The 16,666-nt window shown below is 38.9% G+C and overlaps 1 protein-coding gene across 1 annotated transcript in view; it reads left to right on the top strand.

Annotated features, from left to right (window-relative positions):
* The window catches only part of LOC106082771 (uncharacterized), a 36,381-nt gene that overhangs the window by 19,157 nt on the left and 558 nt on the right, over positions 1-16,666 (top strand). Inside the window, exons 3-6 of the mRNA XM_013245501.2 lie at positions 144-275; positions 335-3,393; positions 7,996-8,403; positions 8,469-8,582. Of these exons, the coding sequence (XP_013100955.2) occupies positions 144-275; positions 335-3,393; positions 7,996-8,403; positions 8,469-8,582 (3,713 nt within the window). The remainder of the gene's footprint in view (positions 1-143; positions 276-334; positions 3,394-7,995; positions 8,404-8,468; positions 8,583-16,666) is intronic.

The following is a 16,666-nucleotide window of genomic DNA, read 5'->3' on the forward strand; positions in this document are numbered from 1 at the left end:
GATTTAATAAGGCTTTTCAAAAATTTTTGTGTCAAATGTTGGACTCAACTCTAGACTCGTATATGTTGTATTGTAACATTCTTGTAATTTTTTGTATTACATTTTTTTAATTCACACCAAATCTCATTAATCTTTCATTTCAGATCTTTGAAAATGATGCCTTGCCAAAAGTTTTGTGCAAATCCTGCTTTCGCCAGGTGGAGGCCACTGCGTCTCTATCAAAGATTGCCAAACATACACAACAAGTTTTCCGAGATTTCCTATTCAGCAGCCTGGTAAGTTCCCCCAAGGCAACAAAATATGAATTTGCAATAAAATGTTATACAAATTTCAGCCCAAAGGTACAACCACTACGACCAATGCCGCCCCTACAGATAACAGCAATAGTACGGAGTATACCTCATCCGATTTCCTAAGCAAAAAGGATGCACAAAAAGCTCAAAAACCCAGTGAATTGCCTGCAGGCTCAACAGTTGCCACAACTTCTGCAGCAGCCAGCGTAACGCATTTAGTCTCACCACCGCCGCCCCCAGCACCACCTACCTTGCAGAACCTAATACCAGCGGGGCATACTACACCGCGCAAAGACGACGTAATTGTAAATGTATCCGTATCCGATCCACTGACCCGAGAGAATCAACAAAAAGTCATCTCGCATTCACAAAGACGTCACAGTATAATGATTGAAGCCTCCTCGGCGGCGGCCTTTGCAAATCTGGCTCAGATGCAACAGAAGAAAAATGCGACAGTCAATAGTGGACGTAAGTCTTCAAGCCCAGCTCGTGTTTTGAATTACTGTCCCATAGCTCCAAAAAACCTGCAAGCCTCACAACAACCCACACAAATCACCACCTTCTCCAGTGGGGGCTATGTCATAGGACCTGTGAAACCTCCAACTATAATAGGACCAGAAATTGTGGTGGCCGTTGAAAAGGATAGTGCCAAGAAGACAACGACACCTTTGGCTCCTGGCACTGCCATAACTGTCAAGGATAATACCATCTTGCAACAGAAACGCAAAAATCTGGTCAAGGCTTTAAACAACATCAAGGCCAACAGCACGGGCCAGGTTTCCTTGCTAAAGAGTGCTCAACCCAAACAGCAATCATTGCTTATATCCAATCAAATGCCTTTGGAGCAAAGCAAGCAGGCCATTGCGGATGAATTGCCGGATCGTATTATCATAGCAGCACCCAAAAACAAACAGGCCAGCACAGGTAATAAGGTGGCTTCAAAACCCAGCGAAGACAACATTGTCACTACTGCCTTGCCGGCTAATACAACGGTGACGGTAACAACAACAGACACAACATCAGCTAGTAACGCCTCAAGTACACCCGAAGCTCCTAAGGCACCCAGCTTCCCTGAGGATATTCTATTGGGCAGAGTTATAAGAGACATAGATTTGCTAAAGCTTATCCTAAAGGCCTTAAAGTGGCCGGTCAATAAGCAAAATATGGAGCTGCAATTGCAGCGTCTAAAGAATACCCGTTTCACTGACATCATGTCCGATTCAAATCTCTTGCAGGACACTGATTTAACCCAGTTATTGGGTCCCTACTTGGCTCCTGTGTTGATGGCAGCCCAGGCTTTGCAACAGCAACAACAATTGGTTATGAAAAATCCAACGCCCTCTGCCTCCAAGAAAACCAATGTCACAACGAATGCCAACAACAGTAAATCTGCCAACGTAGCTTCTGCTATGAACTCCAAACCCATATCCTTAGACCCTACCGCTGAGGAAATCAATAAAGCCATGCCTTACAAATTGCCACCCGAAACATCGGTACAGCTGGTGCCAGCATTACCAGAGGAAATGACACAGTCTATAGCAGGCAAAAGGTCTCTAACTAAAGAAACTCCCCTAACCCCTGCCACAGCAAACACTGCTAAGCGCCAACGTAAATCCAACACACAAAAACATCGTGATTCCATTGTGATCTCCGATGATGACAATGAGGAAGTTAGTGCTGAGAAGTCGCAAAAACCTTCCTCCAGACCACGAAACCCAGTGAATAATTTCGAAATTGATCTCTCCAATCCCAGTTTTCTGGCTCAGTTAAGCCTGCTCAATGGATCTTCTAGTGAATTGGCCAATGAAGCCTTAATGGCCTTGCTGCAGAAACAAAGGGTAACCATGTCGCGGCAACAGAAACCTCCAAAAAGGCGCCATAATAGTTTAACAAGTGTGGATGCTGCTGCCGTGCAGAATAGTAACAACGCCAATGAATTCGATGCCTTAATCAACATCGATGATGATATTGTGCTAATGGAACCTGTCACCACTACCACCACAGCAGTTACCAACAAACCAGCGACTAGTACAACAGTGGTGGCAGCAGCGGATGCATTAAAAACCCAGGCACCGACCACTGGGTTACCAATTGATCTCAATAACTTTGTTATGCCAGGCCAGATGCATAATACGGCACCGCTTATAACCCGTCCCATAATAAAGCGTAGGAAAACTGTTATACAATCATCACGTGCAAATAGCAAGGACAACTCTTTGTTATCTACCATGAACAAGGATTTAATGAACAAATCTGAAACAACACAGACCAGTGCCATAAGTACAAATTTAGCAAATGTGGAGAAATTGAAAGAAAAAGATTTGCAATCACCAGCAAAGGCTGCTAACGGCAACGAAGTTATGGCTGTTTGCCTAACCAGCGGCAGCACGGAAACATCACCCTCCAAACAGGGCTCTCGCAAACAACAAAATAAATCAGCCTTGGGTCAACAGTTGTTAGAAGCCATAGGTTTGCAAAAAATCAATTCCAAAGCCTCGCTACCACTGCAATATATTGCTGCTGCGGGCAGTACCACCTCAATGGCGAACTCTTCCGACTCTTCCAATGTAGCGTCACTTGTCAATACCAAACAATCGGTGCAACAGATACGTTCAGCTCTCAAAAGATCTCTGAAACAAGCTCAAGAGAAACAAGAAATGCGTAGCAAGGAAATATCCTCCACCGTTTCCACCACAGTCATACAGGATGCTGACTCCACAACTAAACCTGCCATCAAGGAGATTGTCATCGAACACCGCAGCAACAAAGTATCAAACAGCTCTTCTTCCAACGTCGATGTGGAGGAACAAATCGATAAGATTACCTTGGTTAAGAGCCAAAATACACCTGCAACCCAAACGACATTAGCGTTGGATAAAGCTGAGACCAAGAAGGAGCAGCGGCAGCAACAGCAGGCAGCCAAAAAACGGGCTTTAACTGCTGCGCGCATAACAGAACGCCGCTGTACTTTACCCTCATCGGTGGGTAGAGGTCGCTTTACTCTGAACACAAAGGTGGATAAGGAGAAGGCCCTCATCAATGGGCCGGCTGAAACTATTGTCGTCGCCGAGACGAAAGAGCCACAAGAGAAGGAGAAAATGTAAGTTTTAAGTTAAGGAACATTAAATTTCCCTCAGAATTAGGTTTTTGTTAGAAAAAATGAAATTTTCAACGAAAATTTAGTCCAAGTATTGTCCCACTGCGATACCCTAGCAAAAAGCAAATTAGGTGAGAAGGTATATAAAATTATGAGTCGCCGGTGAAGATAGCGAGATAAAAGATGTATGAAAAGAGTAGGGAGTATGCATCTTTCCGACACACTGGCATGTGCATTAGGGTGGGCCAATCGCAATCCACGACAAATTCTAGGAAGTTAACTTAAAATCGGTGTGCAACACACTGCTAGAACTACATTATTCTTTGACCTTATCCTAATGTGCATCCCCAAAATTTCCACTTTTTCTTCGGCCGACTTTAGACCAGAATGTCCTGGTGGTACGGTAGACATTTCCACCCTTCCACCGATTCCTTCCATCCCCTTTCCATGTTCAGTAGTTCGGCACATTTGCAAGGCCGGCGACGGGTTCGCTCACTGTGGGCGAGCCCTTCCTATCATAATGGTCCATTTTCTTTCTTTCCAAAATTACATCGTGCACATTAGGACTTTCCAAACTTTTGTCAGGTACCGCGTCCTGTCTGTTCTTAAATTGAAGGCTTTAATACGCAAAATGGAACTGTAAATGTAACTCTTTCAGCATGGTGAGCTCCTTTCTCAGCGCAACTTTGGAGGCAAAGTTCCGTATATACCCCCAAATAAGCTTCATCACACAGCATCGTTTTCGTTTTGTGCACCCTTAGCTGCGAGCTACCGGGCGTGCAGCTAAGGGTGCTCTATACGGAGTAGCTGTAACTACAGTCGCAGACAATCAGCGGTATCGAGTGGAGAGTCTTAGTGAGAGGTCGGATGCAAATGCAAGTGCCTATGATACTCGATATGACACGGCGAGTTATTGGCGCCCTTAAATAACCAATGGCCACCATGTTCCCGTGGTGATCGGTACTTTGGACCGGAACAAGTTTGCTCACCTACATCGGTACTTTGGACCGGAACAAGTTTGCTCACCTACAGGAGCTTGACGAGGATCTCTACCTCCACGTGAAAATGTGGTTACAACAACAACAACCCCAACGCTCCCATGATTCCGATGCAGGCCAGTCTCTGCGCCTTCGTGGTACAAGTTCGGACGTATTGGGCGCTGGTCATACTTCATCACTGTCTTGTTTTGTAAAAAACTCGGGCAGGGCACGGGTCACTGAGTCAATAGCCAAAGATGAAGAAAACAGCTTGAGATTCACCGTAGTACGAAAAGGGTAGGGAAAATTAACTCACATGACAAACAGGAGCAGAGTTTCTTTGGTAGGAGCTTCCTCCAGTCAACCACTTGAAGCCTTATTAGTAGTCAAGATCAACAAGAGGGAGGAGGTTCTGGCACGAAAAAAGAAGTGTTCCCACATATTTTTGCCCTCAATTACGGGGCAGTGACAAAAATTTGCTCAATCGTTGCCAACTCCTCCCATGACAGCCGGTTGTACGTACCGGATTGGCCCGATGGAGTCTTTCATCGGCAAGGGCTGCCGCCTCAATGTACAACACTCTGCTAGAACAACAACAACCATAAACTCTGCAGAAGAAGTCCCGACTGGTCGCCTCCCCCTATTTCGCGAAATCAAAGAGCTGACGTAGCAATAACCACTCAGGGCTCCTACCATCAATCACAGGTCATGCTTCCTCAGCCCCAGAATAAGTGGCCTTTAGGACCGCAAAGACGCCTTTGCCAGCCAGCAACACTTTTGCGTTGTTATCGTAGAAAGCGCCTATCTTGCTATAAAATAATCGCAGGGGAGGGTTCAGCAGCGTGATAATCACTTACTAGCTATCCATTTCTGACTGCTCGTTAGCAGCCTCATTTCCTGTCACAACTTGATGAGACAGACCCAGCAAAGTTTTATAGCCTGTCCCAGTCTCGACCTCACTTGCACTGACGTCAAGTAACTCCCAAATCAATAAAGACTGCAGACCAGGTATCGGTGACCACTCTAGTCTAGATCCATCCCTGTATACAGACGGTTCATGGAAAAACGGGATACCCCCATTTATCCTCTAGGGAAAACGACGTGCAACAAGAAAGGAAACCCTGGTAACGAATCAGCCGCGCTTTATATTTATACCCTGGGGTAGTACCGCAACTACAGCACTTAATAGAATAAAAGGGTGCCCATAGTTTGAAAGGAGGTTCCCGGTGCCTCAATTTAACTGCTATGCTTTTTGTCACACACAATGCAAATTCAGATTTGCCCATGAACATTCTATTAAGTTTATGCTCAATGATAAGGGGCCTCCTTTTTACAGCCGAGTCCGGCTTGTCGCAGTGCGACAACTCTTTGTGAAGTTTTTACATGGCTGCCACACCAAATGGCACAGTACCTCTCAAAGGTTGCCACCTATAGGAGGGGATAACCACCGCTAAAAACTTTTCTGATTTTCTCGCCAGGATTCTAACCCAGGCGTTCAGCGTCATAGGTGGACATGCCTCTACGCTACGGTGATGTCCACATAATATATACTCGGATTTAGGTGTAAATGGATAGATAGAGCAGTGATGGGCCCACAAACATATTTTTACATTATTTCCAAGTCCACGGGCTTTTGCTTTGTCGCTGAGTTAAAGTATAACATTCAGTGCCTCCCTCTGGACGCTTCACCTTAACTTAGAGACTAGCACCCTGTACTTGTTGGAGCATTCTTTCAAACTACAAATTTTTCCCATTAACATTCCACTAAGAAACACGGTCAAATTTCTCACATATCAATGATCGGTGCAAAGTCCTCGGCCTAATCTCTCCAACTCCTACTTATCGAAATTCGACATGAGCTGAGCGCATTCAGTCTCATTTTGACCCTCTCTTCAACGTTCTTTTTTCAGTTTGGTTTCTTGGCTAGGTACTTGACTTCCCAAGAGAGTGGCAGCTCTATTTCATCCAGGAAAAGTCCCCTGTAAAACGGCACGGAATGATTATGAGCATCACAAGGGTTGGAACTCTCAGCTTCGATTTGTGTGGTGTTCGTTGTTGTTGTTGTAACCACATTTTCATGTGGAGGTGGCAATACTCGTCAAGCTCCTACAGGCGAGCAAGCTCGCTCCGGTCCAAAGGACCGATCATCGCGGAACCAGGCTGGCCATTGTTTATTTAAAGGCGCCAATAATTCGCCTTGTCATATCGAGCATCATAGGCAATCAATATGTGTGCAAGAGCTGGAGCCACCCGACCTCTCACTGAGACTCTCCGCTCGATACCGCTGATCGTCCGCGACTGCCGTTGCAGCAACTCCGTATGTAGCATTAGCTTGCAGCTAAGCTTCTCGTGACAACAATTAACACCACACAGATCGGACCTCAATGTTCTAGCTTGTATGGTGCTCACAGCTATCCCGAGCTGGCCGGCACCGGCTCTTGCTAAAATACTGGGTGCCAATGATACTCGATATGACATGGCAAGTTATTGACGCTATTGTTATTATTGCTCACCTATGGAGCTGGATGAGGATCGCCACCTCCATCTTGCACCCATATTTTCATATGGAGGTGGCGATCCTCGTCAAACTCCTGCGTGAGCTAGCTCGCTCCGATCCAAAGGACCGATTGTCGCGGGAACAAGGTGGCCATTGGTTATTTAAAGGCGCCAATAACTTGCCTTGTCATATCGAGGATCATACGCACACAGTATTTAAGAAAGAGCCGGTGGCACCCGGCCTCTCATTGGGAGGCTGCAATTGCAGCTACTTCGCATGGAACATTCCACTATCCGCAATCTGTGGACGCGCCCGGTAGCTCCCAGCTAAGCTACTCGTGATAACGAAGAACACCACACAGATTGGAGCTCAAAGTTCCAGCCTGTGTGATGCTCATAGTTATCCCGTGTCGGGATTGTCCTCTGTCCATCCAGACAGCTCAATGTCCTCTGAACAAGGTCCTTAATAGTAAGCGACCATTTATCATGACACTATCACCGCGTATGCAACGACTTTCACCCTTTCCTCCTCGAAGGACCTGATAATCCCATTGACAACCTAAGGCCACAAAAGAGGAATACGGGAGGTATTTTAAAGTCTAACAAATTTGTTTTTTTCGGGTTCGTTCTTTACCTGTTTACCATTGTCTAAGTGGTCTCCATGCCAAAAAGGAAATTGCCTCGAACTAGCTGCAATATATTGTTCGCATATGATATGTTGAAACATTAACTTGCTGCTTCTTTCCCGGTTATTCCTTTTCCATGACAATTGGAGGCCATCGTGGCGTAGACGTTCTGAACGTCTGGGTTCCAATACCAAGTGGTATCGCTATGCGGCACGCTGTTCAAACTCGGCACAAAAAAGGAGGTCTCTTATCATTGAGCTTAGACTTTAATCGGACTGCACTCATTGACATGAGAGATGTATCCCCTATTTCTTAATGCAACGTTCATGGGAAATTTACTAGTTTGTATGACAATTTCGAATTGAGAATTAGTCCTAATTCTACTTTTTGCTCCCTTATATCTACGTTCTAAAAGCCATTTCGATAGTCCTTGCAGATCCAAAGATTTTTATTTTTCTTTACAACCTTCATTTCATCTATAACCTTATTTTCCATTCTTATTTCAGAAATTCCGATAATATGGTCGTGGATGGCATAAATGTCAGTTCCTCTAACATAACCTCAACTGAAGTGATTCAAACGAAGGATGAAGGTGTAACGGCACCACGTCGCCGAGGGCGTAAACGAAACGCAGACAAAATTGATGCCAACAAAACGGAAAGCGGTTCAGTAGAAAACGACAAAGAAAAAGAGAATGGAAAACAGCAGAAGGATAAGGAGAATCACAATGAAAAGGATAAAGAAAAGGAGAAAGACACCAGCAAGGATAAAGATAAGGATAACAACAACGGCAAAGAAAAAGATAAAGAAAATCAAAAAGGCAAGGACAAAGACTATGAAAAGGATAGTAAATCATCTTTAGAGAAATCTAAGGCATTGGAAAAGAACAAAGATGAACAGGATGAGACCTCAAGGTAAGATTTACTTTTTTTGGGATTGTGAGAATTTGTTCTATATATTGTTTTTTTTTCTTTTGCAGCAATTCGGGTCGCCCTACCAGACAGAGTAAAACTCAGTCGAAATATTACAAAGGTCCAGATAAAGTGCCAGCTGCTGGCAGACGTTCATTACCGGCAAGATCTACTAGAAATAGGTAAATTTAAATCCAATGCCCAATAGTTTTAAACACACATAGCATTGTTTTAAGACTCATTTTATCTGCAATAACTCTTAAGTAAGAGATTGGAAAGGTTGTTAGCTTAAGGCACATCTAAGGAATTTATATGCCAGTATGAATGGTTCTTTGGCCTTTGAAGGTAATCATATTCATGGCCTCTAAACTATTGATATCCTTTTGAAAACCCCAATATAAGTTTGATAGTGGCTTCTAATTTTTAACCATTGTCTTCATATCTGCGAATTACTCCGAGGCAAAACTATACTCGTTCGTTACTTGTTCATTGATTTCTCCCCCACTTTTTCCAGCTGCAACTGCTTTTTTATTTTGTAAAAAGTTATTTTTTGGCTAACTGTAACTGCTTTATTATGGCACCTTGGATTTTACTTTTGACATGGTATGAATAAACAATTGTAGGTATTGAAATCATGTAGATGCGATGTCTATATTTAATACCCTATGTCACTGGTAAAATACTGGTTCATAGTCGCATGAACTTTAAAAAGTAAAAAAAAAATACAGTGGTTTGGAAGAGAAAAGCCTTAAATATGTGCCTGCCATCAAAGAAACACTTAAATCTTTTCTTAAATAAAACAGCTCCAAAGAAAGTCAAAAACATGTGTCTGCCATGGCATTGCCCCATCAGAAAACCAGGTAAAAATTTTCTTAAATAAAATTGCTCAAAAGGAAGTTTTTATGTGCTTTACATTGCTTTGCATTTGCAGAAAAAATTTCTAAAAGATGTATTGAATGTGTGCACTCGCCAAGTCTTACACCGCAAGGTGTATGGTTCCGTCTGTAGCGAGGGAACAGGGGATCAGCACTTTTCGCGACTTACTGTTATTCCTTTATTTTTTGCTCATACGCTTTCTGAATAAGTTTCTTATTTCTGATCAGATCTTTGATTGCTTGACTACTATTAACCTTTATATCCAGTTATATTTAGGAAAGATTTCTAGGGTTAATTCCCATTCTCTCATCCTCATTAGTAAATGTGTCAACATAAACTACACCAGGTCCTTTCTGGCCTTGTAATATTGGCCTCATATTGTGTTGGTCTTATATATTGTGGCTGATGAGATGACTGATTGATGTTACAAATGAAAAAAAAAAAATGATATTGTGATGAACTTTCATGTATTGGAAGTTACGAATTTTGGTTGGATTCTGGACTATGGTGTCTTTCCTGCTGCTTATTGCATGATTGAAGTAGGTAACTGGTGCTTATGTGTTTGCTGCTGATATATCAACTGTTGATTACTATAGCTCGAAAACAAAAAATGCTATCCTAGTGGCTTTCGTGGGTACTGCCTTTTTATTACACTTTCAATAATCGTTGTCTTATGAAATTGTCACTATTCAACCTTCGGTAGAGAACTGTCTCATTAGCCTCGCTGCACTGGCTACCTGTCGATCTGTGCACGGCTAGTGGGTGTTTGTTGCGTGCAAACGAAAGAATGGTGTTTAAATAAAAACAAATTGAACCATTGCGGAAAAGTACCAAAGAATACAAAAATAGTCGTGGGAATTGAACCTTGACTTATTTGGACGTGGATTGAAGATGTCATTCACCAACAGGCTTTCCTCCCTCGGTTACTTACCAGTAACCTAAGCATGATAACCCTGATTCTATATTCCAATTGTTTCAATTTTACCTTGTCCTATGCCGCTGAAATTTGAGATATGGTTTCTATTTATGAAATGGTGAGCTATTTGATTTGACTAAGGAGACATCTGCTCCAATGTCCACTAACAGTATAATTATGTTGTTTGTCTGTTTAACTTTAAGAGATATGAAAAGGCTTAAATTTAGGCGGATATTATACACTTTTATTGCTCTTATCTAAGGGGTTTTCTGAGTTTTTAGAACTTCCACTTTCAATACTCATGAAATTTACGTCACGTTTGTTATTACATCTGGCTTGATTAGATCGTCCTTTGTTATTCTGTCCGTTGCTTCTATACTTATTGCCATTCTTGTAATTATTGCCATTATTATTTCGATAGTTTCGTCTAAACTTTCTATTCTTTCCTCTTTAGCCTCTACGCAAATTATTCTTGAAGTAAAATACAGAGTTTTGTTCTCGTGTTGCTTCTGTACAACTTCTGACAAATTTTTCAACGACCTCGTTCATGGAGTTAAACTGACCTGCTTCCATTATCAGTTTAACCTTATCACTGGTGCAGTTCTTCGTAATTGCTTTAACGGCAACACGAGTGGAGTACTTGGATGCTAGCTCAACCGGTAGACCTTCTGAAATGTACAATAGGCTCCTTCTAACGATTTAGAGTAAGCATTTGCGGTCTTACTGGTTTGTTTGATATTCATTATTTTTTGCTGAAAAGACCTCGACCGATTCTCCCTTAATTCCAGACTGTAGTCTGTTTATTATTTGTGGAATGGTCGATTCCTCACATATCACATTCCTATTTTCTGCTTTTGTCTAGACCATTTTATCTTCCGTTTCGTCTTTGTCTGAATCAAAATCTTCGTCTATCGGTCCAAGTGTTTTTCAAAACAAGAATAATACGTTTATATCGATTTCTAGAGGGGTTTCTAATGTATGTGGAACTTCTTGACCTATTTTGTATCTGGACAATATCTTTGCTAGTTGGACCCTTAATGTCCAATAAAGGTCGAGGCTACATTTCTTATGCTCCACGGTTATTTTGTTCCTATATTCATATATTAGTTTCCTAATACTTTCAAATGAACTTAGTATTCCTAAATGTTTTCTGACTGTTTCCGGACGAACATATGCACTTTTGTTTATGCATTTAAATGATTTTAAATTTTTTTTCTCTGATTCTAGAATTGTCTTTAGTAAATCTCATTCCATTTTATTTAAATTCAGTTTGAATTTTTATTCTGGTTTAAATATTTTTTCTTAAGTATTTTATGATGCATAAATTATATTTTTATTACAAAATTTAAACCCGCCAAAATGGTGAGGGCAACGAGGCAAACTTCAATCAGAAAAAGATTTTCTAATTTTTCCACAACCCTTACCTCGTTTATCACGTTGGCATTTGCATTTACTATTTTCGATTCTGGCTGTCCCATATTCCGGATTTACAATTGGTGATTAAAAAAAAAATATTTCTATTTTCATTTGATGTTTTAGTTAAAAAAAAAAAAATTCTATTTATGATATTATATTAATATTATTGGAACAAATTTTGTAATTTGGAAATAGCTAATATTGACAATTTTTGTTTATCATAGGTAAGATTAAAAAAATTTTTAATCCACGGTCCTCGGCTTTGACCGGACTGTCCGGACAGTCTGGGCAGTCTCCTCTAATATTTTGCGGATAACAACGCAAGGAAGTTTTGCTGATTGGAGCAAATCGGGATCAATTGCGACTTTTAGATACGCAAAGTTGGCAGAATCGTCAATTGGAAATAAAAAGAAGTCTTCACAAAGGGAGTTTTTGGATCAGGCAGATATATGCCTGATGACATTACTTTATTGAATGGATGTTTTTGGAGAAATGCCATCGAATTTATACTAAAAGATCGGCTCTGTCGGCGTCATTCGATGGTTCCCCAAAATCAATCTTTTCAATACACTTATTACTAATACATACCAATATTTCTCACATCTAAGTTATTATGCATCAAGTGCATTTATGAAGTCCATTTCTTTTTACTGGCCCTAAGAGTGCAGATTTTTGCACCTCTTTAAAAGCTAAAGGTTATTTTAACATTCGATTTTTGATTCAAAGTATTATTTAAGGAGGAAATCTATTTCATCGATTCTTTTCCAATATGCCGAAGCGTTTTTCCAGCTTGGTGGGGTAGAACTAGTTACCGATCTGATGAGTATCTCCTTTTCTCTTTTGAGGCTCCAGGTGTATCCTCCTCGTCTTTTTGGCGGTTGAACTGCGAGCTCCACCGGTCCTTTATCGACTTTAACTGCCTTTTTTGTTCACTTCCAATATTCAGCTATAGTCAGAGGTTTTGGACCTGGCTCAGTCATCTTATCAAATTTTCACAAGGGTTCAGCCTTTAGTATTCCAATTTTAAATCAACGGTTTGACCGGACTGTCCGGACAGTCTTGGCATCCTCCAATATTTTGCGGGTAACGAGGCAAGGATATTTTACTGATTGGAGCAAATCGGGATCAATTGCGACTTTTAGATACGCAAAGTTGGCAGAATCGCCATGTGGAAATAAAAAGAAGTCTTCGCAAAGCGAGTTGTTGGATTAGGCAGATATATGCCTGATGACATTACTTTATTGAATGGATGTTTTTGGAGAAATGCCATCGAATTTATACTAAAATATTGGCTCTACCGGCGTTATTCGATTGTTCCCCAAATTCAATCTTTTTAATACACTTATTACTAATACATACCAATACAAAATATGCATCTAGTGCATTTCGTGCATCCCCACGAATGGGGATGAAACGAAATGTGTTTTGAGGGTGTTAAACTTTCCATAGGTTTCCTAATATTTGAATGATTTCCATAAATTTCATTGCAGTCCTTTATAAATTTTTCTAAAAATTTCTTTGAAGCATTCTTGCCACTATATATACTGAACTTGCACAAATTCTTATCGAAATTACATTTAATGTTATAATTAACGTCACACGGTACATGTTAATTTTTTAATCTTCATTTTTTAAAGTGCTATTGCTACTATTGTCTACGATTATTAAATCAAATACTCCTGTATTGTCAGCCTCTTTGGTCCAGGCTCACTCATATAATTGTTTCCGCGGTCCTGGGCTTGAACCGAACTCGCTGAACAGTATGGTATTGTCGTCTTATCCATCTTGGGATTGCGGACACAAAGCTTATTTTGCTGATAAAAGTAAATTCAGGAACAATTGCGGTTTTAAAAATGAAAAACAGAAAGGGATCGTCATGTAGAATGTGCCTTCTTGTTGGTTTCAGGGCAGCGAGAGCCCTCGATGGTTCCCCAAAATCAAAAATCTGTCACTGTTCAGACTATTTCGAGTCACTGGTTTAGTTTTATATGCATTTCAAAGATTTTTCTTTGAAGACTGTTTTATTGGCTTATTTGACAGTTTGGTATCTTTTTTGTATTCCCGTTGAGCGCCAATTAAAAAGCTTTCGGGTTCTTGGATGTTGTTGTTGTAGTAGCAGTGTGTGGTACACTGAAGCGGCAGCCCTTGCTGATGAAGGAATTAATCAGGTCAATCCGGTACATACAACCGGCTGCCATGGGATTGTCTTGGATGTATTTTGGTTTTATTGATTACTTCATAACGAGCTCCGTAAGAAGAGTGAATATTTTATATATGTATACTAAAACCTACTTGTAATTGCTTGCACCTATATTGTTTTGTGCTGACACTGCGCCTCGTGTGTGGTGTTGCTTTTCCTTGTACTGGGCTTGTGTTGAAAAATATGCTTCGGCTGACAACTCCGTTTGAGGGGAATTTCTGTCGTTGAACAGTTATTAGGCTGGTACGTAATTTTCGGTTTTCTAATTACCGATCACCAGTGACTATGTCAAATTACATATGTCATATTATATATATATATATATATATATTTTGTTCCATTTTTAAATTTTGTATGCATTTTATATTGTGTATTGTTGACCTTTTTGATTATAATTTAGTGGATAGTTCGGCTTGAGGTCATGTACAATTATCAAAAACAGATGTCGGTGTTTTTTTATTAATTGTTTTATTTTAAAATTTTCCAATATTTCGATTACCGCAGGTAATCTTCATCAGGGAATGGATAAATTTTAAAACAAGTGAACTTATTTCTTACACCATACAAGAATGACTCAGTCATGATGAAGATTACCGCCGGTAATCGAAATATTGGAAATTTTAAAATAAAACAATTAATAAAAAAACACCGATATCTGTTTTTAATAATTGTTCATGAACTCAAGCCGAACTATCCACGAAATTATTTTGTATGCATTTTAAAGATTTTGTTATTTTACTGATTGAAAAACTTAAAAGACTGTGTAATTGGCTTATCTGAAAGTTTTATATTATTTTGTTTTTTTCATATATTCAAATATTTTCCCCAGATCTAATAGCTTGGGAGATTACAGTTGTTATTTAAATTACTTAGAGATCACAAGAATGATTGAGATGGCAAAACGTGTTTTGTCTTAAAGCAAAATTTTTCAATATCACCACGATGACATATGGCAATCCAAAACCGTGATGATTTCAATATAACATATTTGGACTTGGAGTTTTGAAGCAAAATCATGAGTAAAAGCATCTGTTGCTTAAAAATTTATTGAAGCAAATTTTGAAGATTTCCATTGAATGAAGATTGATCGAAGCAATGTATGACGATTTATTGATTGAAGCAATTTATGAAGATTTCCATTAAAGATGACAAAATTTCATCTGGTAAATGATGATTGATTGAAGCAATGCATCAAGATTTCCATTGAATGAAGATTAATTGAAACCAAAAATAAAGAATAATTGAAGCATAGAAGATTGATTGAAGCAAATTATCAAGATTTTCCTTGAAAATTACAAAATTTCTATTATGTTGGCTAGTGTACTCAAAATGAAAACTAATAAAGAAATTATTGTTGAATTAAAGATTTTATGAAATAAATCCAAAGTATATTGGATGTATGTAGCGAAGTTATATATAGATTCCATATGTTAATCTAAACATCTTATATATGTATGAGAGGTGTACATTGTTTAGTTTTATTCCGAAATATTCAACTTCATTAAATGAAATCATTTATGACTTAAATCCATGGTTTTCACAACCCTGTTTAAATTGTATTCAAACCTATATTGATGGTTTTATGTTTATGCGTTGAAAAACTTTGAAGACTGTTTAATTTGCTTAATTGAAAGTTTCATATTATTTTGTTTTTTTTTTCATATATTCAAATATCTTACCCAGATCCAATAGCTTGGGAGATTACAGTTGTTATTTAAATTACTTAGAGATCACAAGAATTATTGAGATGGCAAAACGTGTTTTGTCTTAAAGCAAAATTTTTCAATATCACCACGATGACATATGCCAATCCTAAACCGCGATGACTTCAATATAACATATTTGGATTTGGATTTTTGAGGCAAACTCATGAGTTAAAGCAACTGTTGCATAAAGCTTTATTGAAGTAAATTTTGAAGATTTCCATTGAATGAAGATTGATCAAAGCATTTTATGAAGATTTTTTATGACAAACTCTCAAGATTGCCATTGAAGATGACAATATTTTATCTGGTAAATGAAGATTGATTGAAGCAATGTATCAAGATTTTCCTTGAACGAAGATTCATTGAAACATAAAATGAAGAGTACTTGAAGCATAGAATGGAGATGATTGAAGCAAATTATCAAGATTTCCCTTGGAAAGTACAAAATTTCTATCATGTTGACTTGTGTATTCAGAATGAAAACTAATGAACAAATTATCATTTAAATGGAATATATCCAAAGTATATTGAGTTGTATGTAGCGAAGTTTTGTATAGATTCCATACAATATTCTAAACATCTTATATATGTATGGGAGGTGTATATTGTTTAGTTTTATTCCGACATTTTCCGACTTCAATAATGTTATTTATAAGATAAATCTATGGTTTTCACAAACCTATTTGAATTGTATTCAAGCCTATATCGTTGGTTGTATGTTTATATGTTCCATGCAATATATTTTACTATTCTAGTTGAAGCTGCCTTACAAAGTTTAGAATCATGTTCTTTTAGAATTCTTGTTCTGTTTTTTCCTATCTTAAGTTTTCAACATATTCCTTCATTAAAGGAACACTATTTCTAAACAAAGAAATGGTTTATGGAAAAAACACATATTAAGCATGCAACCTACCATATATCAAATCACTAAGTTTAAAATGTATAGAAATTTTTGATTAATTTGTAAAAAAAAAATATGGAATCGTTCTTTAATTTTTTTTTTTTAATCTAACTTGTCACAGATTATAATAATCAACTAAATTGCTTTAAAGCCATAGTCAGTTTTTTAGTTTCTTCATCTAGTGTAACTTGAAGATACAAATTTATTGGTAATTATAAGGTTTTCTTCTAAAAAGCTTAAGGGTAGCTTAA

This window comes from Stomoxys calcitrans, chromosome 3, assembly GCF_963082655.1.
Source record: "Stomoxys calcitrans chromosome 3, idStoCalc2.1, whole genome shotgun sequence".
Taxonomy (NCBI): Eukaryota; Metazoa; Arthropoda; class Insecta; order Diptera; family Muscidae; genus Stomoxys; species Stomoxys calcitrans.